General features: G+C 41.0%; 2 protein-coding genes and 1 pseudogene across 2 annotated transcripts; 2 read left to right on the top strand and 1 right to left on the bottom strand.

The window, feature by feature from the left end:
• The first annotated feature begins 17,588 nt into the window (after positions 1-17,588).
• On the top strand, positions 17,589-19,392 carry LOC139785279 (putative nuclease HARBI1). Its single transcript, XM_071724454.1, has 6 exons — positions 17,589-17,711; positions 17,807-17,997; positions 18,166-18,301; positions 18,370-18,514; positions 18,682-18,876; positions 19,207-19,392. The coding sequence occupies exons 1-6, from the start codon at positions 17,640-17,642 to the stop codon at positions 19,380-19,382; spliced, it is 915 nt and encodes a 304-aa protein (XP_071580555.1). The 5' UTR covers positions 17,589-17,639; the 3' UTR covers positions 19,383-19,392.
• Positions 19,393-19,896: 504 nt separating this feature from the next.
• Positions 19,897-22,348, bottom strand: LOC139785280 (uncharacterized). Its single transcript, XM_071724456.1, has 9 exons — positions 22,258-22,348; positions 21,981-22,061; positions 21,505-21,867; positions 21,360-21,419; positions 21,164-21,272; positions 20,902-21,032; positions 20,772-20,828; positions 20,574-20,682; positions 19,897-20,448 (listed from the first exon to the last, which is right to left on the bottom strand). Exons 1-9 carry the CDS (start codon positions 22,321-22,323, stop codon positions 20,204-20,206), a joined length of 1,221 nt encoding a protein of 406 aa, XP_071580557.1. The 5' UTR covers positions 22,324-22,348; the 3' UTR covers positions 19,897-20,203.
• A 2,817-nt stretch (positions 22,349-25,165) lies between these two features.
• On the top strand, positions 25,166-26,402 carry LOC139785277 (uncharacterized; annotated as a pseudogene).
• Positions 26,403-26,619: the final 217 nt, after the last annotated feature.

The following is a 26,619-nucleotide window of genomic DNA, read 5'->3' as shown; positions in this document are numbered from 1 at the left end:
CAATGGCGCGATATCGTTTCATGAACATACGTGTTCTCGCAATGATTTCATCGCACACGTGCAAAACTGCAAATCGTAGATTTTTCGGAAGGCGTAAATGTACGGATGCTGAGATAAAATTAGATATGATAAAAAAAACAAACGATGCATCATTAGTAGAATATAAATTGATGAATCTGGGTGATACGCTTAGTAGTCGAGGACTGGAAGTCGCGAGTGCAACAAATTGTGTCAGAAAGAGGAACATGGAGCAAGAGTTGTTGGACCAATCCACCCTTTTAAATTCGAGGGAAGACTTTGCCGCGTGGGAAGCAACGATGCGACGAGTTTATCGAATCGTTGGAAGAACAAAGCCGAATTAAACGGCCACGATTATCGATCGGTCTCAACAGTCGTGGTCGCCTGTATCGCACGACTCGAAGGTCTGAAAGACTCGGTACGTCAAGTTTTGTGCATGTGGGTGCAGGATACAGTGCGAGTGAGACAGGACTCAGATGGCGCGAGATAGATACGGCTTTTGAAAGTCGTATACTGACCGGTGTGGTAATAAATTCCAAACAATCGACCCTCATCAATTTCTCAAAGATGCGAGAGACATTGTACTCATTCATGTGCGGAACGTCATGCAACGACATGACAATGTAAAAATAAAACACAAGTTTAATGGTGAATTTGTTTGCGGGTGACAAACGCGCGAATAAACGTATCGCCAACGAGAAACTATGAACTCTTTCGTGAGTCCGATCTGTGTGAGTGGTACAAGCGACACGTCATCGAGCCTACCCTAGCATCGCTGGAGGAATTCCAGGAACGTGATAGCGGATGGGCGTTGTCGCGTATACTTAATTTGACAGTTAACATAAACAAATATAATCCATTGCACGCGGGTGTTTTGTGGAAATACCGCGAGAAATTAAAATGAAGAGAGCGGTGATAAACGTGCGATCAATGGGCAATGCATGTTTCGCATGGTCAGTGGTGGCTGCTCTGCATCCAACCCCAAAGAAATGCAGATCTGCAATCGTCGTATCCTCATTACACGTCGGTGCTAAATCTTACAAACATTAAATTTCCAATGACGTTGGATCAAATTAAACGGTTTGAAGATCACAACGACATCTCCCATCAATGTGTACGGTATCGAGAAAAAAAACAAGGAACTTGCGATCTTGCCAATACGGGTTACTGGTCGAAAGATGAACAGACATGTAATCTGCTGTACATGCAGGACGACAACGTGGGACATTTTGCATGGATCAAGAACCTGTCCGCCCTCGTGAGCTCGCAATTGAGCAGAAAAAGAACAAAATAAAATTTTGCGATCGGTGAGTATACATCCTAATAAATAATAAAAATAATTTTACGTAAAATATATTTAAAAAAAATTCTTTATTTACAGATGCTTGCACTACTTCAGCTCCAGCGAGGAAATTGGAAGCCCACACCGTCGACTGTCAGGAGATGAACGACTGCGCGATCAAGTTACCGAGCGATAACGACAAGTGGTTGGCCTTTAAAAATCACGGCAGGAAGGAACGAGTTCCGTTTATCGTATACGCCGACCTTGAATGTACCCTGGAGAAGATGGAAGCGGATCCGGAAACGTCCAGGTACACATATCAACATCATCGCGTGTTTAGCATAGGGTACTACGTGCGCTGCTCGTACGACGACTCGCTATCAATGTATCGGTTTCGTCGCGATAAGGATTGCGTCGCGTGGTTCGCTGAGGAGCTAAGACGTTTAGCTCACGACGTAAAGACAATCTTGTCCACTAATATACCCATGGCGAATTTCACGCGAGACGAGTGGGAAAAGTTTAACAGCGCAACGCACTGTCACGTGTGCGAAAAACCGTTCGAGCCAGACGACGTGCGAGTACGCGATCAATGTCATCTGACCGGTCAGTACAGAGGTCCCGCGCACTCAAACTGTAATCTAAACTACAAAGATTCGCATTGCATTCCCATAGTTTTCATAATTATCTGGCTACGACGCACATTTTATTATAACGGAAATAGCAACAGGTACGAAGGACATGTAGACTTGCTCCAATTACAAAAGAGAAACATTTCATTTACAAAAACGTTAAAAGCACCGAAGATAAAGATAAGAAACTTGCGTCAAATTGCGATTTATCGATTCGTACAAGTTTCTCACCGCTAGTCTCAACAAATTGGCATCTTATCTAAGCAAGGATAAACTGCGATATTGCACGCGAATTTTGTAAAATATCCGCAGAAAATTTTGATTTGCTGACACGAAAAGGCGTATTTCCGTATGAGTACATTGACTGGTCGAAAAGTTGGAGGACTCGTGTTTACCACCGCGCGACTCGTTTTATAGTTCATTGACAGGTGACACCGTATCCGAGAGCGATTACGCGCACGCCGTCAACGTCTGGCAGCGGTTCTCCATTCGAACGCTCGGTGACTACAGCGATTTATATCTCAAAACCGATGTCTTGCTGTTGGCCGATATCTTTGAAAATTTTCGCGATAGCTGCGTCGCGAGTTATGGACTCGATCCGGCATATTATTATACTCTACCAGGTTTTACGTGGGACGCTATGTTGAAGCATACGCGTATCAATTTCGAATTGCTCACCGACATTGACATGGTCATGTTTATCGAACCGCGGTATACGCGGCGGTTTGAGTCAATGTTCAAACAGATACGCGCTGGCCAACAACAAGTACATGCAGTCGTACGATCCATCGAAACCGTCGTATATCTGATGTATTTTGACGTAAACAACTTATACGGCTGGGCAATGTGTCAACCATTGCCTTACGCAGATTTTCAATGGGTCGACGACGTACACCGATTTTAATGTTATGGATGTTGCGGTGGATTTCCACGATAGGCTACATTCTCGAAGTCGACTTGGAATATCCGCAACATCTTCACGCCGCGCACACTGACCTACCATTCTGTCCGACGCGTGATTAAACCACCCGGTAAGCGGCAGGACAAGCTCCTCGCAACATTATACGATAAGAAACGTTTATGTAATACATTATCGCAACCTGCAGCAGTGTACTCGTCACGGTCTCCGTATATCAAAGATTCACCGCATATTGAAATTCGCGCAATCTCCATGGCTTCGCGATTATATAGAACTTAATACGAAATTTAGAACATTGGCCAAGAATGATTTCGAGAAAATTTATACAAATTGATGAACAATGCTGTGTTTGGCAAAACCATGGAGAATGTGCGCAATCACGTTGACGTGCGACTCGTGACTCATTGGAGGGTAGATACGGCGCGGAGGCATTGATCGCGAAACCAAATTTCATAGCCGAAGCGTCTTTTCGGAGAATTTAGTAGCAATAGAAATGCGAAACTCGAGGTGAAGTTCGACAACCAATCTACGTGGGTATGTGCATCCTCGATATATCCAAGACATGTTTGTACGAATTTCATCACGAGTACATGTTACCGTTGTATCGCGACAAGTGTAAAGCTCCACGTACACCGATACTGGACAGTCTCATTTATCACATCGAGTGCGAAGATGTGTATGACATCATGAAGCGCCACATTATTAGATTTGACACAAGCGATTACGCGGGTCGATAATGGTACGGTATCCCACTCGCCAATAAAAAAGTTCCGGGCTTAATGAAAGACGAAAATAACGGTGCGATAATGACCGAATTCGTCGGGCTTAGAGCAAGATGTACGCCTTGCGAGTAGACGGTATGAAAGATACGAAAAAGCTAAAGGTGTTAAGAGTAACGTCGTAGCCAGGTCGATAACATTCGACGATTACACGCGGTGTCTGCGCGACGAAATTGAAATGACACGACAGCAGACCTGCATAAGATCCAAACAGCACGAGGTATACACCGTGTCCGAAACGAAAATAGCTCTAAGTCCGTACGATGATAAACGATACATATACCCGGTTCTACCGAGACGCTGCATGGGGGCATTATAAAATACCACTGTAAAATACAATTGTAAATACATTTAGATATTTATGTAATAAATGACTCATTTGTATGTATAATATGTTTTTATATTGTAATAAATTTTTACAATACATTATTCTTGTGTATCCATGAATTGTGTGAATTATCAAATCCTAACCACTTTACATAAACCTCATCCCCCCTTTTGCGCAAAACTTTTTCAACGAGATACACGTCGGGATTGGCAACGCAATGTAACTCGTATTCGTAGAAGCCGCCGGCGACGGGTTTTCCGCAGGAATCTTCCAACAGATACGTCACGGGATTAGTTTTCTGCACTTTGACGATTCTAACACCTCCGTGGTCCAATTTGGCGTGTATCCTTTCTCGAAGATTGTCTTGAATTTACTCACGCGTACCGAGTCGCCCACTTTGAATCGCGCGGGAGCAGCGATCTTTACGTGGCTGTACACCGTTGTTAGGAGTTTGTCGGCGATCGCGGGGGTAACATCGATGGGTCGCATACCGATAGTTCGATGCTTTCGCGCGTTGTAATCCGATACGAGACCCGGCAGCGAGTCGATCCATTTGTAATTTCCGTTGAGCGTAAACATTTTCCACATATCGTTCTTGAGCGTGCGATTGAATCGTTCGACGACCGATGCCTTCATTACGGAATAGGTCGAATAGTGATTGATATTATGTTTCTTCAAGAGTTTCTGCACGTTTGCGTTGTAAAATTCTTTGCCCTTGTCAGTCTGCAGATTTTTCGGACATCTTCCGCCGTCTCGAATTATTTTCGCTATCGCCGTAGTAACCTCGGTTCCGCTCTTGGCCTTGAGCGGTACGGCCCATGCGTGCTTGCTCAGCACGTCGATAACGGTGAGTATGTAGTAGTAGCCTCTGTTGAATCGCGTGTATGGACGCATCTCGACCACATCCGCCTGCCACAGGTCATCGTATCCGCGCACTATGACGCGTCTTCGCGAAAAATTTCTTCTCGCAGGAGCGTGTAGTTCTTCCACCAGCCTCCGTTTCTCAGTTGATTGCTTCTTACTAGCCATGACGCTGACGCGCAACTGACGCAGAGATCAGATGTACGTTCTTATCTATTCGCGATGATTCGCAATTACATCTTGAATCATCTTTTGAAGTTCGTTTAGGGTAATTTGCACGTTATTCTGGAATGCGGCCATCTTTCTCTCGATTTCATCCTGCTGATCTTTCAAAATTTGCACGCTCTGCTGCACGTAACGTTTATTGGCGGCATCGCCATCATCTACAGGCGGCGCTATCCGTCGAATCTTGCGCGATTTCGCGTCAAAGTCGGTGGCGACCATGCAAAGAGCGTTATCGCGCACGTAATTTCTGATTAATCCGCTCCATTGATAGTACGGTTCCGCACCGCCTCTTCCGAGCGATATACCAAACTTGTTGATCGGCATTTCGATGTTGATTGAACGACTCGCCGACGCGCGGTTTAATTTATAATAAGTCCAGCCTCGCGAAGTTCCTCGATAATCGACAGGATCTCGTTATCGTGACCGGTGTGACCCGCTAGGCGCGAAGCTTCGAGCAATCGGAGACGATCTACAGCTCGTTGGGATCGTCCCAATGAACATAGTCGATCTTGTTGTCGTTTAATGTCATGGCACGCGGTATACCTTTTCCAGCTTTTTTACCAGAAATCGACGATGCAATTATATGGTCGATCTTGTTGCCGTTTAATGTCATGGCACGCGGTATACCTTTTCCAGCTTTTTTACCCGAAATCAACGGTGCGATTATTTGTGTGTACTTGTATCCCCTGTTGCCATTTATTCGAGCGTGAGCATCATAATTGCGCTTATGAGCACTCGTCGTCAACAGAATGCTCTTGTATGTTTGCATATCGTCCACCGTGTAGATATCGTCATTGGGAAATTTCTTAAAGATCAACTCGTAAAGACCGCGTGTGCCAGCGTATCGTATGCCGTCGATAATTATGTTGTCCGCGTTGTTCACGTCAAAACGTTTATTACCGAGCATCATTCCATCGTTGCTGAAATAAACGCCGTATACGGTGTCTATACCGCTTTCTTGATCGCCGCTCAGAACTGCCCCGACGTACTTTTGACCCAATAGACCAAAGTGATCTCGCAACGTTTCTCGACCTTCAGATGTTTGCAACTGCTTTCGAACGGACGTCACGAGTGAGTCATCCGTGGTTTCGAAAACATCTTTGTTTGCGAGTGATTCGAGTATTGTGGGCCGCACGGAAGGCGCAGAGGTTATCGGTGGTTCATTCAATGGACCTGTCGATCGTTTCGATTTATGCGGTTGTAAAATTTTGGTTATTTCGCTCAAATTAGATGGCACATTTATCGATCGTTTCAACGTAACCGGAGTTGAAGCCATTACAGAGTCGTTAAACGAGGCGTTTGGTCGTTTTCGTTTGAACTTTGGCTCTTCGTCTTCCCACGCCGTTTCATTCTCAATCTTTGACACGTCAGATTCTTTGCCAACGGTGTTTTCGGCAATCTGCCTTAGAGGCTCGATGATGGGCTTAAAGTGTCTCTCCAACGCGATATCTTCCTCCATTTTGCCCGTTTTCAAGGCGTGATACTTTTTGCGAATCGAATCGCTCGTTTTCGCAATTTGATTTGCTATTCTCTCGCGCTCTCTAATCTCCTCGCCGCTGTCCATGTTGCGATAACGTTGTTCAATCGGCGCGTCGACAACAACTAACCGCGTTTCGGTATCGCAAAGTCGTTAAATCCTTTTCTGTATCGACCATTCGAAATCGCGCTGTCCTTGTCTATCACCACGAATCCATACTTTTGTTGCCAACATGTATCACACAATTTGCTGAAATCATCGTATGACATATCTGTGTTTACGTGATCGTTGAATATGTGTTTCAAATTGGTACCATCCTGTTTAAACAGAATCAATAAATTCGCGTTGTCGCGTATAAGATGCTTCGGTATCTTTGCATACGTCTGACAAAGATAGAAGGAGTCAACGTCGGCGTGCCGGCCCATTGCAAAGTATTCTCTTATCGTATCCTGCTTGTCGCATGCCACGTCATCAAAGATAAAAATAGAATTCGGGAGCGCCTCGCTCGGTGGAATGACGTCACTGTTATTCGAGAACGTAAAGTAGCCGATTTCTTCTATCGGTGTTAGTATATTCTCCAAATATCGGTATTTCGACTGTTGCAACGATTTCGAGTACACATACACGTTCTCGAAACGTACACCGTGCGGACTTTCCAGCAAGCTTATCAAGACGTTTGTCTTGCCGCAATTCGACGGACCGCAGATGATACCACGTATAGAAATCGGTAGCATGTTTCCATGTTTGCGTACCTCTTTCGTTAACTGTATCCTATCGTCAAAGTTTGTCACTTTGATCGTCCGCGATTGTCGTACAAACCGCATTTTACCTCCCCTCCACAACGAATGAAAAACAGTATCGAGAAAGCTGGCCTATTTATAGAGGCGCGTAGAGCTGAGATGCTCAGTCTTTAAAATGTTTTTGCTCATGTCGGATAACAGCGATATTACGATTTAACCGTCGAGCAGTTAAAGTATATACCAAAGGTCATTCTACTACGGCAGTTTTATAATCATATAGATTATTTGTGGGATAAGCTTCCCGAACATATCAAGGCAGATTCGGAGGTTCAGCAATACCGTCGCTGTTTAATACATTATAATTTGTCGTGTCAGCAAACGCACATCGACGGTCCGCCGCCGTTGATAAAAAACTGTGGCGAATGCCGCCGAAGATAGGTCGAGGTCTGTTGAATCGCGCGATAAACGCGCTTCCGATCGAATTACACATTCCCGGCTATCAATTTTGCGGTCCGGGAACTCATTTAGAAACACGATTGGCAAGAGGTGATCGGGGTATTAATCCATTGGACGCAGCGTGTCGCGAGCACGACATAGCCTACTCGCGTAGCAGCGATCTCGCAGAACGACACGTGGCAGACAATATACTTGCCGCGAAAGCGCGAAAACGTGTCACCGCGAACGATTCGACTCTCGGAGAGAGAGCTGCAGCTACAGCCGTCTGGGCGGCCATGAAGGCTAAAACGAAACTCGGTATGGGTTTGAAAACGAAGAAAAAGAAGAAGAACAAGCGAATACTTCCGATAGCGAAACGCGGTGGTATCCTACCGATCCTGCCGTTATTAGGGGTTCTCGGTTCGTTGGTCGGCGGAGCGGCGGGAGTCAGCAAAGGCCGTGAACGATAACAAAGCCGCGCGACGTCAGCTGGAAGAGATGCAACGTCACAATCGCGCCATGGAAGGTCACGGACTTTATCTCGCTCCATACAAACGCGGACGGGGAGTCTCGAGAAAAAAAAAACGTCGAAGAGACGCTAAAAATCCCCAAGGGCGTAACTACCAACATACAACTGCAACAATTGGCAAAACGTATGCGCATTCCATATTTTAGAGGTATTTTCATGCGCGACTCGTTACCGATCGGCGGTGTACGTCGAAACGAAAGCGGTATCGTGAATTTGGATAATACTGAGGGACCGGGTACTCACTGGGTGGCGTACGCGAAGAGGGGAGATCGTGCCATATATTTCGACAGTTTTGGCAATCTTCGACCACCGAGAGAATTGGCGCAGTATCTAAAGAACAATGTAATAGAGTACAATCGCACGCCATATCAGCGATACGATCAGAGCAATTGTGGACAACTGTGTCTGCGTTTTCTACAGTCGGCTGACAATCAATTTAAAGACCGGCGTTACGCTGTTTAATCTCAGTATTCATTCAAACATGTCACTGACATTTACGCTCACCGGCAAGAGCAGCATCCTCGCGGTAAGCTACTTTCCCGCCGTGGATTTGAGCGATGGCGATTACGAGCTCGGTCTGACAGATTTTGAAACCTATCACACGATACCGAATGTAAATTCGTCGAACAATAAATTCTACTATGACGACGACAAGGAGATTACCATTCCCGAAGGATCGTACGAACTGCGTGATATAGACATGTATCTGAAACGCGCTCTTTTATGGGATCAATCCAATAATGTCTCGATAAACGAAGATGAACCGCACCCATTGATTATTCGGGCTAATAACAATACGATGAAGAGCGAGATCAAGTGCGCTTATCGGATAAATTTCACCAAACCGAACAACATTGGATCGCTGCTGGGATTTTCAGCGAATCGCGTGCTGGAGTCGCGACAATGGCACGAATCGGATGTTCCGATAAATATCATCAACGTAAACATCATTCGCATAGAGTGTAACGTGACCGCGGGTGCGTACAGCAACGACAAGTACGTGCACACGATACACGAGTTTTCACCGAGTGTGCCTCCAGGATATAAGATATCGGAAACGCCGGCACAGATCATTTACCTTCCGATCATCGTACGGAGCATTTCGGACTTGAGGCTTCGCGTCGTGGATCAGGACGGCCGATTGATTGATTTTCGTGGAGAGGAGATCACCGTTAGACTGCATGTACGAAGACGACAGCGATAACGTGAGATGCTCGTACTGAACGAAGCTGAGCAGGTGCAACAGACGAGAAACAAAATTAGAGAGACAATCCGATCGCCAAAGAAGAAACTCACTGCGTCGAACGTTGAATTTCTGAAATCATTGGGTTTCGTCGTACGAAATGGCTAATATCTTAAACATTGGAGGTGAACCGATCTTTGACGACAGCGTCGTCAAGATTGAGACACACACGTACAATCCGTACGCCAACACAACGTTTGGACATAACGATGAGATAAGAATACCCATACAACAGCAGGATTTATACACGTTGCCGTGCGAGAGCTTTCTCTACGTTGAAGGAAGATTGATGATAAAGAAAGGGAATGACGAGTCTCAGGCAACGCTTGCGAATAATTGTGCAGCGTTCATGTTCGATGAGATTCGATACGAGCTCAACGGTGTGGAGATTGATCGCAACAGAAACGTTGGAATAACCAGTACCATCAAGAACTATGTATCGCTATCGTATAATGATTCTCAACTCATGCGGAATGCTGGATGGGACGTTTCATCGAGCATACCGGAAGGATACTTCAACTTTTGCGTACCGCTCAAGAGGTTGCTGGGCTTTTGCGAGGATTACAAACGCGTGGTTGTTAACGCTCGTCACGAATTAATTTTGATACGAGCGCGCAGCGACAACAATTGCATTGTGGGAAATCCGGCGACGGAGCCGGAAATTGAATTGTTTAAAGTACAGTGGCGAATGCCTCACGTCACATTAAACGAGATCAATAAGCTATCCATGCTACGGGCCTTGGAAAGCGGGCGATATCTTAGTGTTAGTTTCCGTTCGTGGGATCTGTACGAGTACCCCATGTTGCAGAGCACGACCAAGCATTCGTGGGCCGTCAAAACGGCGACTCAGCTGGAGAAGCCGCGATACGTTATCTTTGCGCTGCAGACCGGGCGCAAGAATATCATGTCTCAAAATGTTAGCGTATTCGATGACTGTAACTTGACCAACGTGAAACTTTATCTAAACTCTGAATTTTATCTGTACGACGACTTGAATCTGGATTTTGGCAAAAATCGATACGCCGTCCTTTTCGATATGTATGCGCGTTTTCGTAAAGCTTATTACGGATACGATTCCAGTGATACGCTTTGCAGCTTGTATACATTCCTGATGGAAGGACCTTTTGTTGTCATCGATTGCTCGCGACAAAACGAATCTGTCAAGAGCGCCACCGTGGATGTGCGAATAGAATTTGACTGCAAAGAGAATGTACCGGCAAATACTACCGCCTATTGCCTCATCTTGCATGATCGTGTAATCGAATACTGTCCATTGTCGAACGTAGTGCGCAAAATCATGTAAATTGCAATATCAGCGGGTATTGCGATATAAGAAGCACTGATGTACCGCGATAAGATACAGATTGCTCCGTCGTTTCGTCATGATCGTACCAACGTTTGTCGATCTGCAAGGCTTCACCGTCGGGATGAAATTTGTCGTAAAGGAGGTGGCGGTTCTGAGAAACGGGACCGTTTTGGCACATTACATTTTTACATGTCCCATGCCATGGAGTCTCCTCACGAAATCCGACAAATCATGCGCTTCTTGGTTGATTGCAAATCACCATGGACTACGATGGGAGGATGGAAACGTGCCATACAGCATGGCGAAACATTTAATTACATCGGCCGTGCTTGGAGAGGGTGACGAGACGTCGACTCTTGTGTACGTCAAGGGATGCCAGAAACGAGAATGGCTGGTGGATTTACTTGAGAATAAAGCTAGAAAAAATCTAAACATTGAGACTTTGGATGCCGATTACGAAGATATCGAATCTTTAAATAATCTAGATGTTACTAGTACTATAAGATGTGAAAAACATGTTAAGAATTGCGCATTACAAAATGTATTAAAAATATGTAACTGGTGGTCGCGACACCAGAAAAAATTATGATTTTTTTTTTAAATAAACTATATATGTATATATAAAATGTTTTATTTCCTTTTCCCACATAGTTTGTAATATAATATAGATGTTTTAGTTGTTTAAAAGCTATTCAAAAGCTGTTTTAGCTGTTCAAAAGCTGTTTTTAGTTGTTTGATAGTTGTTTTTAGTTGTTTTTAAAGATGTTTTTTGTTGTTTTTAGTTGTTTTTAGTTGTTTCTAAAGATGTTTTTAGTTGTTTTTAGTTGTTTGATAGTTGTTTTTAGTTGTTTTTAAAGATGTTTTTTGTTGTTTTTAGTTGTTTTTAGTTGTTTTTAGTTGTTTCTAAAGATGTTTTTAGTTGTTTTTAGTTGTTTTTAGCTGTTTTTAGTTGTTTGATAGTTGTTTTTAGTTGTTTTAAAGATGTTTTTTGTTGTTTTTAGTTGTTTTTAGTTGTTTCTAAAGATGTTTTTAGTTGTTTGATAGTTGTTTGATAGATGTTTTTAAAGCTGTTTTAGTTGTTTTTAGTTGTTTGATAGTTGTTTTTAGTTGTTTTTAAAGATGTTTTTTGTTGTTTTTAGTTGTTTCTAAAGATGTTTTTAGTTGTTTTTAGTTGTTTTTAGTTGTTTTTTAGCTGTTTTTAAAGTTGTTTGATAGCTGTTTTTAAAGTTGTTTTTAAAGATGTTTTAAAGAAGTTTGATAGCGGTTCAATAGCAGTTATACAGATTAAACCATTGAAAGTTAATGTTGCGATATCGTTTTTCATGAACATACGTGTCTCGCGGTGACTTCATTGCACACGTGCAAAACTGTACATCGTAGATTTTTCGCAAGGCGCATCCGTACGGATGCTGAGATCATTGTGAAATTAGATATGTTAAACAAACGATGTGACAATAGTGAGATATAGAAGGATGAATTTGAGGGTACGCTCAGTAGTCGTGGACCGAAAGTCGCGAGTACAACACATGACATGAGCGACGAGTACATAAAATTGTGCAAACCGGTGCTCAATAGTAAATTCAAAATAGTGAAAATCAGCGAACCGCGGATGAGAAATTGTAGCAGATTGTACTTGTCGGACGTCGACGTAGCGCGATATTTGATCCGTCGCGAATTGGGAATCGCCGATCTCCGATCGAACCGGGAGTTTCTCAACACCGAATTTAATTGGAAAAGAACCTTCGGATATTTTCCAAAGTTTATATTTTAGCGCGTGAGTGGAACAGAGTGTATATAAAATGGATTTCGAAGAATTGCAGTTTGAAGGAGAAGAAAGAATGGAAGTTGGAGTGAATGAACAAGAAGAAGAAGAAATGGACATTGAGGTAAATGAACAGGAACATGAACATGAACATGAACAAGAAATTGATGATGTTGATGCAATTTTGTCAAACGATTCGTGTTACGACAGTGAAAGGTTTGAGGATGTTTCGGAAGTAATTTTCCGAGTATTAAACCAGGCTGAAGTGAATACCTTAGATGAATTGAAAAAGATGTGTTGCACATACTTTTATTATACTTCTGGTAATGTAAAATTTTGTGCATCGTGTACTGTGAGATTACGAGGATTATTCTCAATGTTGTACGCTGAGCGAAAACATGACACCCGTGCCTATATACTGATCGATCATTTATTCTGTGCGTCGTGTGGAGGTCCACTACATCAAATAATGCCGTGTAATCTCTGTTCAATTTGCACTGTTTGTGATTGATAGTGCTACGTGGCAAAGACATGGTGTTCGAAGGCTGTCTGTATTGCATATCAATAAAACTGCAGTTTATGCTTACAGCTTCTTTCATGTGTTGCTTTTTTCTAACTTATCTGTGTTCAAAACTCTAAATAATTTGTATAAAATCATTGTTGTGTTGCAAATTGCCGAAGGTGTCTGACTCAAGAGCCAGGGGTTTCAGGTTGAAATCAAGCGGTGGTAAGCAAATTTTCTATTTGTAGTTTTCGCATAATTTCTGAACGAGACCGCGAACGGGGGAGAGGGATCGCGCGCGACCGTGAAGACGCGCGCGAACGGGGGACGGGGGCGCGAGAGAACATCTACGAGGGGGAGATAACGCGAGCGGGAGCGTGCCGTGTGACGTCACGCGGACCGACGCGGCCGTTGCACGCGGACTCCGCGGCGCGGCGAAAACGCTGTCGCCCCTCCCCGCGGCGCGGCGAAAAGGCGAACGAGGGTCCCCTCACCCCGCGGACCCCTCTCCCGCGGCGCCCGAAAACGCGAACGCGGGTCCCCTCACCCCGCGGACCCCTCTCCCGCGGCGCCCGAAAACGCGGTTCCCCCCTCCCCGCCCGCGGCGCCCGAAAACGCGGTTCCCCCTCCCCCGCCCGCGGCGCCCGAAAACGCGGTTCCCCCCTCCCCCGCCCGCGGCGCGGCAAACAACGCGGTTTTCCCCCCTCCCCCTCCTCGCGGCGCCCGAAAACGCGGTACCCCCCCCCCCGCGGTATACCCCCCGCCCCTCACCCCCCCTCGCCCACATTTCATTTAGAACCCGCCTAGCTTACCTACTATCTACGATACAAACATAGATATAATAAGATAGAACATAGATATATAGGAGGAGGTGGACGAGGAATGTTTATTGAACGAGATGTTCTATCAAGAGTCATGGATGCAGTGATGGGGGATCGTGGGAATTTCTCTCAGACGGGAGCCATTACGCGCATGCGTGAAGTGGCGTAACAGCCATTTCCAATGACGGATCTCGGATCTAGGCGCAGTGTTGGGGACCCTGGGGGTCAATCATGAATCTTTTCCCCTAGGGTGGTATGTAGTAGTGATATGTAGTAGTGTGTGAGTAGTGTTAAGTGTTTTAAAGTTAAATGTCTTTAAGTTAAGTGCAGCTGTGGTAAAACAAGTGCAATAAGAAGAAAATGGATCTCCAACAGCCTTCGACATCAAGTGGCATCGAGGAGAAGAAGAGGAAATTAAATAATAAAATATTTCAACAAGCCTGGTTAGGTATGGATATTTTTAAAAATTGGTTGAAATCGCACGAAGACGATGGAAAAGCTGTCTGCACGGCTTGTAATTTTGTTTTATTAGCCGGCAAATCAGAATTAATAAAACATTCGACAAGTCAGAAACATACTAAGAGTCGTAATGTCAACCCATCTGCTTTATTGCCTGTGCTACATATTAATAATTTATTTGTGGACTATGCTAATAAAGTAAAAATAGTCGAGATAAGATTAGCTGCTTTTTACGCGACACATAATATAGCATTTGAAATCATGAAAGACATGGTCCCTGTGCTAAAAAACAGTTTTTCAGATTCACAGATAGCCAAAAATTTTACATTGTCGCGGAGAAAGTGTACGCAAATTATTAAAAATGTCTTAGGAAAACGCGAAACCGAAAGAATTATTAATAATTTATTAAATATCAAATTTTCCATTTTACTTGACGAAAGCACAACTATCGCTGTTCAAATTAGGCGCGTTATTAAAAGTATCGCCTCGCTGGTAACAGCGACAGCGACGCGATCGCGGCGCCGGAAGCAAGGGGCGCGCTGCCGATCGCTTTTTGGTTCTTACCGGTCCGCGCTTGCGACGCGACGATACGTGTCGGGCCGCGTTTTGCGTCATTGGCTTGAGGTCCGTCGTACCGAAAGCACGTTCGGTCTTTCCCTGAATTCGCTTGTTCGTTTGTATTATTGAGTATTGCAAGTCGTGATTCCTCAGAAAAGTAAAGATATTCAATTCGGAACGTGTTATATCAAACTAAGTAATTTCCTTAATTACTTTCGAGACACCGGCTTCTTGCACGTGTTACCACGTGTGTTACAATACTCGAGATCACGACCTGAGTGAACGCTGCATGCGTGTAATTGCCGTGCGTACCACGCAAAAGGAGAAAACGAGAGCGAGATCATTCCTGCCGAAACACGGAAGACGCATTACTTCCGTATATAATGAGAAGGACGAGTTACGTGGATTTGGAAAAGGATTACATCCCTTATAAACGTAACCTGAGAATATCGAGCTGTGAACACCCACGTTAAGTACTCTGTCTTTATTCTCATTCCGACCTCTCGGATAAGCGTGAACCACGCAATTGCGGGCTTGTTCAAGCCCTTCCGATACATCGGATAACGCTGTCCTTCGATAGCCGCTATAGCATTAGAGATCTCAAGATTAAGAAGCCGAGTATCGGCTTACACCACGCGTACCCGCGTTAAATATTTCTTTCAATTCCGCTCTGTGTTTAACTAGCTGCGCGTCTTTGTGTAATCTTAATTTCGGAGATTCTTTGTTTATTGCGGTGCGTTATAAGAACTTTGATATTTGATACTGCATTGTTCTGTCCGTCACGCGAGTCACTCGCGTTCATATAGCAATCAGTAAAGACAATCAAATAAGGCATTACCTGCCGTAAAGTATTATTTTGCGTTATATTAAGAATTATTCATTTAATAAGCTTCTGCATTGCGTTGCGCATTATTCGATTCCATACTTTAATATTCTTGTCTTTGTCTCTTAAAGATTTCCTTTATAGTGACGTCATAGCGTTTGCAATTTACAATAGCGATACGTACAGTTTCGCAAAGAACATATTACTTGTAATAATTACTTCCAACATTTATATAATCTGCTCAACATTCTCTTATTTATAGGATGTAAACCTTATTATTCTTTTACTTTAAGTTCAAATGTGCTATTATTTTATGTGTTTGCCATATATGTGAATCTCTATTTATGTCATACTTTATTGTGTCTTTGCTCATCAGGAGGAGCTTTTGTAAAATATACTGAGATAACTAAATCCCTGTTGCTCGTTCGCCTTAATTTCATTTACACTGCTTATTCGCATTACATTTCAAACAATCGCAAATGATAAGATGCTTTGTATTTTAGTTAAATATTTTTCAGTAAAAAGTAAAAAAGTTGTTACAGAATTATTAGAATTACTTTCTTTAGATACTACAGATTGTTCCGCAGAAAAACTTTATTCTGCGTTTAAACATTGCTTTAAAAGTAAAGAGGTACCGATTTCGAATATTGTAGGAATGGCTTCCGATAATGCTTCTGTTATGATAGGAAGTCGCGATTCTTTTATGACTAGATTAAAAAAAAGGTACCGGCCCTCATTGTGTTAAATTGTATATGCCATTTCTCAGCTATTATCGCGAGTAAAGCTTGTGCCAAATTTCCGGATTCTTGTGAGTAGGGAGATAGTAAGACTTCTAGGCCGGGGTGCTCGAGGGGGGAGCGGGGCGGGGGGGGGGAACTCTAGCGCCGCGGTCCGGCCGAGGGGTCTGCGGGGGGGGACCTGGGCATCGATTCTCTAACTCAAATATAGTGAAAATACTAAAAGTGAACAGCTCGCGCGATTCAGTAACTTTTACTATGATGAAAATGCGTGCCATCTCACGGGAGTTTGTTCGGCAAGAAATTTCTTGTCGAATGATGAAATCCGAGAGAGAGAAGCTGAAAAATAGAGCGAGAGACGCGTGGAGACCACAGATTTGACAGATTCTATGTTTAAGGAAGGTTAAGGGGATGCTGGAGCCGCAGGCGAACTCGATCAGCGTCGATAAAGAAGTGCTCACCGACTATATCTGTCCTTGTATAGACAAAGATATAGACAAGGATAGCACGCTACATTGCACGCACACATACGCACGATATACACATCGAAATTATACTTTTATATTATGCTTCCAAATCTTGATTTGGGGGGTTTATCGATGTTTTTATTGTTGTACAATTCAGGGGAACTTGTTTTCGCGTTCGTACCAATGGTATATCTCTTATATGAAATACATCTTGTGACGAGCTGACAGCTCGTCGCAACTCGAGACGCCATATTGGGATAAAAGTAGATAAGGAAATCTGTACTTTCGTAATTTTTTTTCGTTTTCTATATAAAATCGGAGTTCCCCTGAATCATTAATGTATGTACTGCAATTCTGGAGAAGGATTTTTAATTCTGTCAAATATTAACGACGCTACGTTTCGACAAAAAAATGCCGGTAAAACAGACGGCTCCAGCATCACCTTAAGTGTCGCACAAATAATAAAGCCCGAAAAAGTAAGAAAAATGGAAATATTCATGGTGGCTGCTTTAATACTTGAGGAAGAGAATGACGAAGAGGCTTTTGAACGCAATCAGATTATGAGGGTTACACGAATGTTACTCAGAGATGCATTAAATCCTTTTTCAGTGTCTGATAGCCAGTTTCGTAAACTGTACAGGTAAATTTTCATATTTAAAGTCTTTTAGTAGTAACAAAGTTTTATATTGCAGCGCGTGATTACATTTTATGTTTTAGACTGACAAAAGATGCAAGTCGTATGCTCATTACACTATTGGTGCCATTTATGCCACAAATATCACGGAAAACTGCAATATCTCATGAATTACAGGTACAATATATTTTGAATTTTCTATTTGTGTAAAGTTATTAAATTCCTAATGATTTTTTTAACTTTCTTGATTCAATTCTTGTTATTTTATGTAGATACTAGCATCATTAAACTTCTTCGCATCAGGATCCTATCAGAGAAGAACAGGCCAAGATTTCTTTACGTGTATGTCTCAAACGTCATTGAGCCGTTCCCTTCATGCGACTGTCAATGCATTGAATTGTATTATTGACGATTGGATTTGTTTTCCAGTAACCGCTGATAGAATTCAAAGAATCAAACAAGGGTAATAATTAATAATTATATGATTTATGTATGTACGTAGAATGCAGATCGAATAAATCTAAATTTCTAGTCAGTTTTTATATTATATTTTATTTTATTTTATATAATATTCAATATAAGTTAGATTTTTAAAGATAAAAATATTTTGTTAATCTAATATTTTTTTCAGATTTTTCAGAAACGGCGGTTTTCCAGGAGTTATCGGAGCAATAGATGGAACACACGTTGCCATTTTTCCACCAGAAATTGAAAGGGAATATCTATTTATCAATCGAAAGTTATACCATTCGTTAAATGTATTAGTTGTAAGTATATAAATATAATTTGTAATGCTGGAATATATGTATGTACTAAATAATGAATGTGATTTCAGATTTGTGATTCCAACTGCGAAATTCTAGCCGTAAATAGTGCTCATGGTGGCCGAACACACGATGCCCGAGTGCTCCGATCATCAAGAGTATTTGCTCATTTAGAGCAAAGGCACAGAGAAGGTGAAACAAATTCCTGGCTTCTAGGTAAATAATTATATTGTCCAGTAATAATATCAATAAAAAGAATTATATTTAATTATGTTCATGCTTTACTGAACTTCTTTAATAGTACTTATAATTTTCTTTAATTATGCATCTATCAAACAAAAATCTTAGCTTTGGTTAAAGACTAACATTTGTATGTATTTTAGGTGATTCTGCATACCCTCTTCTACCTTTTTTACTGACGCCAAAATTGAATCAAGTAGAAGGAACTCCAGGCGCAAGGTATACAGATCATCATGTCCGGACTCGTGTGACTATAGAGCGATGTTTCGGCATTCTAAAAGGTCGCTGGCGTTGCTTAAGAAAGGAACGAGCTTTACATTATTCTCCACAATTTGCTGGTAATTTCACTTTTTAATTTATTTTATAATTTTCTTTATAACTTTCTTTTAATATTTTTAGCTGCTTTCGCAACAGAATCAAAATGATCTAGATTAAAATAATCCGTAGTTATGATTGGTCAAATGTGAAATTTCATTTTGAACAATTATAGCGCACGAATCATTTTAATCTGAATCATTTTGATCTGTCACGAAAGTAGCCATGATTAAGTTTATGATTAAGTTTTATTTTGCTTTTACATTATTTTATATGTTAGTTTAAGGTCACTAATTTATAATTTTACTATTTTTTGCAATCTGTATATATTGATAAAATATTTTGTTATATAGCTCTCATTGTAAATGCTTGCTGCATTCTACACAACATGGCAATTAGATGGAGAATTCCAAACGATGAAAGATATCTGGATGAAATAGATATTGAACCACCGATACCATGTAATATTGCCGAAGAAACTGGAGAACAAACCCAAACTCGAGTGATTCAATGGTATTTTACTAATTAATTAATCTTAATTCGATGTTATATTACTAGTATTTTTATAGATTTATTGTATTTATCAGTAATTTAAAGGTGCTTTAAAAAAATTTTTGTAACAAACATATCATTGAATTGTCCGACAAATCTGTACAATATTTTACGTAAATTCGGATGTATATCGAACGTATATTATTTTAATAGTGAATGAGTAGGGAATGAGAAAGTATATTATTTTATTTGTAAACAACTGTATGATAAATATGTAATATATTTATGTTTATTTACATAAAAAATACAGTGTACTTTATTTGTAAATTTTAATATCTAAACAGGTCACACATTAATCAAGATTTTGGAAATTAAATTTGCAAAAATGAAATAATTAATTTTATAATAACTAATTTTGTAATTATAAGTAATTTTATATAATTAATAGTAAAATAATTTTCTAAATCATCTATATAATGGAGAGTGACAAAGCAATTACTAATAATATTACCCAAAAATAATATAATTATACAACTTAAAATGACAATTAATTAACAAAAAAATTGCACCAATTCTCTTAATACTTATGAAAAACAAAACTCCCATAGAAAATCTATTTTGAACTGCAAAATAGCTAATTGTAAAATAAAAACTAATTAACAAAATAATTGCACCAATTCTCTTGGTACTTATGAAAAATAAAACTCTCCCATAGAAAATCTATTTTGAACTGCAAAATAATTAATTGTAAAATAAAAACTAATTAAAACAATAATTGTACCAATTCTCTTAATATTTATGAAAGACATGAAACTCTCCCATGCAAAGCTCTCATCAGTATACTTCGTTCTCCTTATTTTATTCCAAATATTGTGGAGCAATGGATCGAATTGCATTTGTTAATTCATCTACCTTTTCAATCAACGATGTTAGGAGTTCGTTGCGTTCTTGGTAAGTTTGTTTTTTTAATTCTAACTCTTCTTTTGCTACAGTCAATTTTTCCTCTTTTAATTGTAACGTTCGGTTCTGAATACTGCAGTAATCCGCGGTGTGCTGTTCGAATAATTGTTTAACATTCTGCTTCGTTTTCTTGTTACCGGTATCTACAAATTAAATATAATTAATATAAATTTTTCTCAATAATAGACATCGAAAGATAAAATAAAATAAAATAGTGTTAATATATCATACAAGAGATGAATCGTCAATAGTAATTAATTTTCATTACCTCTGTCATCAGAATATCTCTTGTTTTTTGATATTGTACTGGAGCTTTGGCAATGTACTTGTTTTGGAATCTGTACATTTTCTGTAGAAGCAAGTACATTGGAGGATATCTGAAACAGAACAAAATACCTTTATATACTTTGCAAGAAATAGATATAGCGTGAAGAAAAGAAACATCATATATTATCATTGCACTTACATTTATTGAAAGATTATCTGTATCATCATTCATTATGTCATTGTCAAAGAGATTTTCCTGAAATTTATAAGATAACACAATATTAAAACTCTCTATTAATAATAATTAAACTATTGTAAAACAATATTACTTCAGCATCGGGTTGCAAGAAGGAAGTCGTATCTTGAGGTCTTTGGAAGCATGAAGTTTTTTGGATCTGCGAACTCTGCGAGGTTTCTTTGGTGGTTTGCCAGTTCTGTTTTATTTTCTTGTTACCGATATCTAAAACATTCAATATTATGATTAATATTAGTTTTCTTCAATAATATATGTCAAAAGATTAAATAAAATAAAATAGTGTTGATATATCACATAAGAAAGGAATGGTCATTATAGTAATTAATTTTCATTACCTCTGTCATCAGAATATCTCTTGTTTTTTGATATTGTACTGGAGCTCTGGCAATGTACTTTTTTTGGAATCTGTATATTTCCTATAGAAGCGAGTACATTAGAAGATATCTGAAACAGAATAAAATATTTTTATATACTACTTTGCAAGAAATAGATACATCGTGAAGAAAAGAAACATATTATCATCGCACTTACATTTATTGGAAGATTCTCTGTATCATCAACATTTATTACGTCACTATCGAAGAGATTTTCCTAAAATTTGTAAGATAAAATTAATATTAAAACTCTATAGTATATAATAATGATTTTAAAACTCTACAGTAAAACAATATATTACTTCAGCATTGAGATGCAAGGAGGAAGTCATATCTTGAGATCTTTGGAAGCATGAAGTTTTCTTGATCTGCGAACTCTGCGAGGTTAAGAACTCTTTGGTTTGGCAGATAGGAGAATCCTGCAGATTCTGTGACGTCAAAGTTTTTCGAGCGGTCGAGTAAGTAGAAGTGACGTTATTATCACCAATAGCTCCTCCTTCAGGAATATCAGACATTCCACTGGCTTCAGGTGTTAAAAACTCTAATAAATCGTCTTCGGAGGGGCTAGTATCTAAAGTCTTTGGTGGTCCTCCTCCAGTGCCTGCTGAGTAACTTTTATATGTGGCTACTCTTTTTAACAAATTTGATTTCCAATCACGCCATGTCTGTAACAAAAAAAGAATAATCTTGCTATTAGTGTTATGTAAAATAAGATAGTATTATATAAAATAGTAACTAACAATTTAAATTGGTATTTATTTAACGTATATATATTTACCTTTGCCCATTCTTTTGGCAGCTTTTGAGGACCACAGCCTGCACAATTGAGAGCTGATGTTACTTCCTCCCATAATTCATCCTATAAAAAAATATGCACATATTTACTTATAATTTTTATTTACAATTTATTATTTCTATTATTTTACGTTTTTAAAAATAATATTTATGTCATAATAAAATAATTTATATTATTATAGAATATAAATATTCTTACTATTAGTAAGAATATTTACTAATCTAACCTTAAAAATCTAACCTTAAAAATTTAACCTTACTATTCTTTTTTTATTTTCGCGGTTATATCGTAATCTACCTCTTCCAAAATCGGGATGAGACCGCATAAAATTAATTAGTATTTGTTTCTGTTTCTCCGTCACATTCATTTTCGTTAAAAAAAAATTATTGCAATAATGGCGTGATACTTTTTATTTTAGATACGCGGTCTGTTTTCTCTCACATTATCACAGTATCACATTAGAAAATCTAGTGAGTTCGTATTTTCACTTTGACATTACAGAATCGCACGAACAAACTCACGTGAGATGAAAGTGCGAAAAGTGAACGATCTCACTTAAATTACAGAATCGACCCCCTGCGTTCCCAGCATAGGGTTCGCGGGGGGGGGGGGACCTCGAGATCGCGGAGGTCCTAGGAAAGGGGGGGAGGGGGATCAGGCGAGCGCGTTGGGGCATGTTCGATAAACAAATGTCGCCTCGCGTCGATGTTCGGCCGATAGTATTTATAAACAGATGTCATTTCACACCTCAGATGCGAGCGAGCGCCTATGGCAGGCGGCTATAATTTATGACCTGCGACTAGCGTGACGCCGCGGTCCTTTTCACCTTTCTTCGTAGGAAGAGCCGCTTATCGGGGTTTCGCGGCGCCATTCGGTTATGGCGTCGCGCGTTACAAAGGCGAGCGCCGATGACAGGCAGCTAGATTTTATAAACACTAGACGGCATAAGCGCAGCAACGCGACTCAATTTCTATGGCTATCGACGAACGTTGATGACAGAATTTATAAACGAATATCATCTCGCACTGCAGATGGTCGAGCATCGATGGTCGACGTAGGTACTCGATCAAAAATTTTAGGCGACTTAACCGTCGCGGTCTCTCCTCTTTATTTTTCTTTCTAGGAAGAGTCGCTTATCGGGGTTTCGCGGCGCCATTCGGTTATGGCGTCGCGCGTTACAAAGGCGAGCGCCGATGACAGGCAGCTAGATTTTATAAACACTAGACGGCATAAGCGCAGCAACGCGACTCAATTTCTCTGGGTATCGACGAACGTCGATGACAGAATTTATAAACGAATATCATTTCGCACTGCAGATGGTCGAGCATCGATGGTCGACGTAGATACTCGACCATAAATTTTAGGCGACTTAACCGTCTCGCGCAGCAACGCGACTCAATTTCTATGGGTGATATTGTTTCTCTGCAGTGTATGCACACCATGCACTAAAACAGAAGAAACGATACGCGATGCTCTAGTTGAAACCAGAGGAAAAGGCAATAGAAAAAGTATATAAGGAAGAATGAAGCGAGTCAAAATCACAGTCTGTGATTTGAAAGTCTACGCGTCGGTACATCGATTGGAAAAAAGTATAGCGGTTATTTTGCATTTTTTGTGCCGAGTATTCAATACAGAGGAATATTTTTCACGATAAAGAAGATGACAATAATTTCGATATGGATGTAGACGAGGATCGCGCGTTAACGGACGACAGTGACTATTTCAGTGATGAAGACGACGATCATGAAGAAGTCGTCGATAGAATGGTGCTGCCTTGGGAAATCGTTGCACAAAATTTACGTGGGAAACGTTGCGTAATATATTTTTATTATTCAACGGGTGGTGCACTTGCACTATGTGCTCCGTGCATGGATGTTCTATCGGACCTTGGCGATTACATGTACGCTCGTCGAAAACACTTCGTTGAGTTTCGCGGAATGATGGATACCCGGTGTTGTTCAAGATGTCATGAAACATTGTACATGATATTTCCACGTAATATGTGCCCAATTTGCACACGAGATGGACAATAATTTCGATATGGATGTAGACGAGGATCACGCGTTAACGGACGACAGTGATTATTTCAGTGATGAAGACGACGATCATAAAGAAGTCGTCAATAAATTAGTGCCGCGTCCCGAATTTTTAGCGGTGGATGGACATACGAAGTGTTGCGCGATTTATTTTTATTTTAGATACGGTTCGGATAAACTGTGTTATTCGTGTATGATCACTGTACCAGATACTGGTGAGCACATACGTGAATATCGAGAGCATGTTAGCAAGCCGTACAACGCAATGAACGGCCGATTTTGCGGAGATTGTCGCACTCCATTGTTCCAAATATATCCATGCAAAATGTGCCCAATTTGCAAGAATTGATCAAAAAACATTATCGCGAGTGAGACATAATAAATGTGCGCAACATGGAATGGCCAAGTGAAGAAGAGAAATCTGACGATGATTTAATAAACGATGTCGCCAATGTTCTGCGTGAAGAAGATCGAGGAGTGAAATTGACGGATGTGACATCACCGGTGCAGTTTCTTCGCGATCGCGAACTCGGTATACGCGGAACCAGTGAACGCATGGTCAGACAAGGAATCGTTATCGAAACCGAGCATCCTCATGAATGGGATTCGGATAACGTGAGACGGAAATTGTATCGGCGGCTGCGGGACGAGGCAAAAGAACGTGAAGCTCGTGAAGCTCGTGATAATTCTTATTTTTATGATTTTTACTTTAAACCTGACTTTGATTCGGAGTATCAGGAGTATCGCTATTGGGCGAATAAAGTTATTACTGATATGCTCATGCTCACTGATACTATGCTCATTCAAATTCGCACAAGTATTGAGAAATACGTTGAATTAGCGGTGATGAAAAACATGAACAGACAGAGATCAATTTTACATATCTTTAATAAGATAATAGGTCCTAATCATACATCGATTCAAAGAGCTCTTGACCGTGAACTTAATGATTTTAATGATTGGCACTTTGATGTCCCCTTCTTCAGTCTTTATAATCTTATGCTTAAACATTATTCCATTCTATATTTCTGTCGACGTTGTCCAACGTGTAAGCGAGTCACGTGCAAGTGCTCCATCGAAGAATGCGACGTGATCTAAAAAATAGTGTGAAAAAGACAGTATTAAAAAAACATGGAACATCCCGATAAAACGGAACGCGACTTGTTGGAAGGATCCAACCAAATCGCTACCTTGAGCGAATATTTAGCATGGGCACAGCGATGCGAGGAGTTTATCGAGCAGCTCGAAGAAGACTGTCGTGCCAAGCGTCCGCGGCTCTCAATCCGCGAAACAGACAATCCGGGACACAGACAATCTTTAGTGGCAAGAATCGCGCGACTCGAAGGTGTGAAGACTCTATTACAGAGACGGTTCGTACATATCGGTGGTGAGTACGCGGCGGGCAGTAGTAGCGGTAACGAAAACGTGGAAAGACTCGTCTGGCGAGAGATCGATGCCGCGTTCGAAAGCCGTGTATTGACCGGTGCAGTGATAAATACCAATTACATCGAACCGTAAAAATTTCTCGAAGATGCTGAGGTCATCGTGCTCGATCATGTGCAAAACGTTATGCAAAGACACGCAAGTATAAAGATAAACACTGTGTTCAACGGCGAGTTTGTGACGGGTGAGAAACGTGCGAACAAAAGTATCAACACGAGAAACAGTGAACTCTTTCGTTCGTCCGATCGGTCCAATCTGCGCGAGTGGTACAAGCTACACGTTATCGAGCCCACATTAGCGAAACTCGAGGAGTTTCAGGAACGCGACAGCGGGTGGGCGTTATCGCGTATACTCAATTTAACAGTGAACGTGAACAAGTACAATCCTTTGCGCGCGGGATGTTACATCAATTTACCCCAAGAAATTAAATCGAAAAAAGCTGTGATTAACGTGCAATCTATGGACAATGCGTGCTTCGCGTGGTCAGTGGTCGCCGCGCTGTATCCTGCCAAGGATCATACATATCGGGAATCCTCGTACCCTCATTACGCAAAAATATTAAAATTACAAGACATTGAGTTTCCAATGACTTTGAAACAGATTAAACAGTTTGAACAACGCAACGATATATCCGTCAATGTGTATACCATCGAGGGAGAGAAGACGCCAACCGTTCTCCCGATACGGCTCACCGACCGGAAGAGAGAAAAGCACGTAAATCTGCTGTACGCGCAGGACCCGCGAGACGACAACGTGGGACATTTCGCGTGGATAAAAAATCTATCCCGCCTCGTGAGCACGCAATTGAGCAGGCACCGTGGTCGGAAATACTTTTGCGATCGGTGAGTACCTATACTTCTTTTAATAAAAATTATAGAATATTTTATTTTTATTTAATAATTTACAAAAATTGTGTTTTTCTTTTTGCAGCTGTTTACATTATTTCTACACGAGCGAGAAATTGGAAGCCCACACCGTCGACTGTCAGCAGATGAACGACTGCGCGATCAAGTTACCGAGTGATAACGACAAGTGGTTGGCCTTTAAGAATCACAGCAGGAAGGAACGACTTCCATATGTCGTATACGCCGACCAGGAATGTACCCTCGAGAAGACGGATGCGGATCCGACAACGTCCACGT

This window comes from Temnothorax nylanderi, unplaced genomic scaffold (assembly GCF_030848795.1).
Source record: "Temnothorax nylanderi isolate EJ_2023f unplaced genomic scaffold, tnyl_v1.0 TNYL_tig0768_pilon, whole genome shotgun sequence".
In the NCBI taxonomy this organism is placed as follows: Eukaryota; Metazoa; Arthropoda; class Insecta; order Hymenoptera; family Formicidae; genus Temnothorax; species Temnothorax nylanderi.
This window is presented reverse-complemented; position numbering and strand designations above follow the sequence as displayed.

Excerpts from the sequence above, each read along its gene's own strand:
- LOC139785279 (XM_071724454.1), top strand. The coding sequence starts at position 17,640 with ATGCTCATTACACTATTGGTGCCATTTATGCCACAAATATCACGGAAA. Across the intron at positions 18,302-18,369 it reads ATTCGTTAAATGTATTAGTT|ATTTGTGATTCCAACTGCGA; the intron begins GTAAGTATATAA and ends ATGTGATTTCAG. Across the intron at positions 18,515-18,681 it reads AACAAATTCCTGGCTTCTAG|GTGATTCTGCATACCCTCTT; the intron begins GTAAATAATTAT and ends TATGTATTTTAG.
- LOC139785280 (XM_071724456.1), bottom strand. The coding sequence starts at position 22,323 with ATGCGGTCTCATCCCGATTTTGGAAGAGGTAGATTACGATATAACCGC. Across the intron at positions 22,062-22,257 it reads GCGAAAATAAAAAAAGAATA|GATGAATTATGGGAGGAAGT; the intron begins GTAAGGTTAAAT and ends ATTTTTTTATAG. Across the intron at positions 21,420-21,504 it reads CCTTGCATCTCAATGCTGAA|GAAAATCTCTTCGATAGTGA; the intron begins GTAATATATTGT and ends TACAAATTTTAG.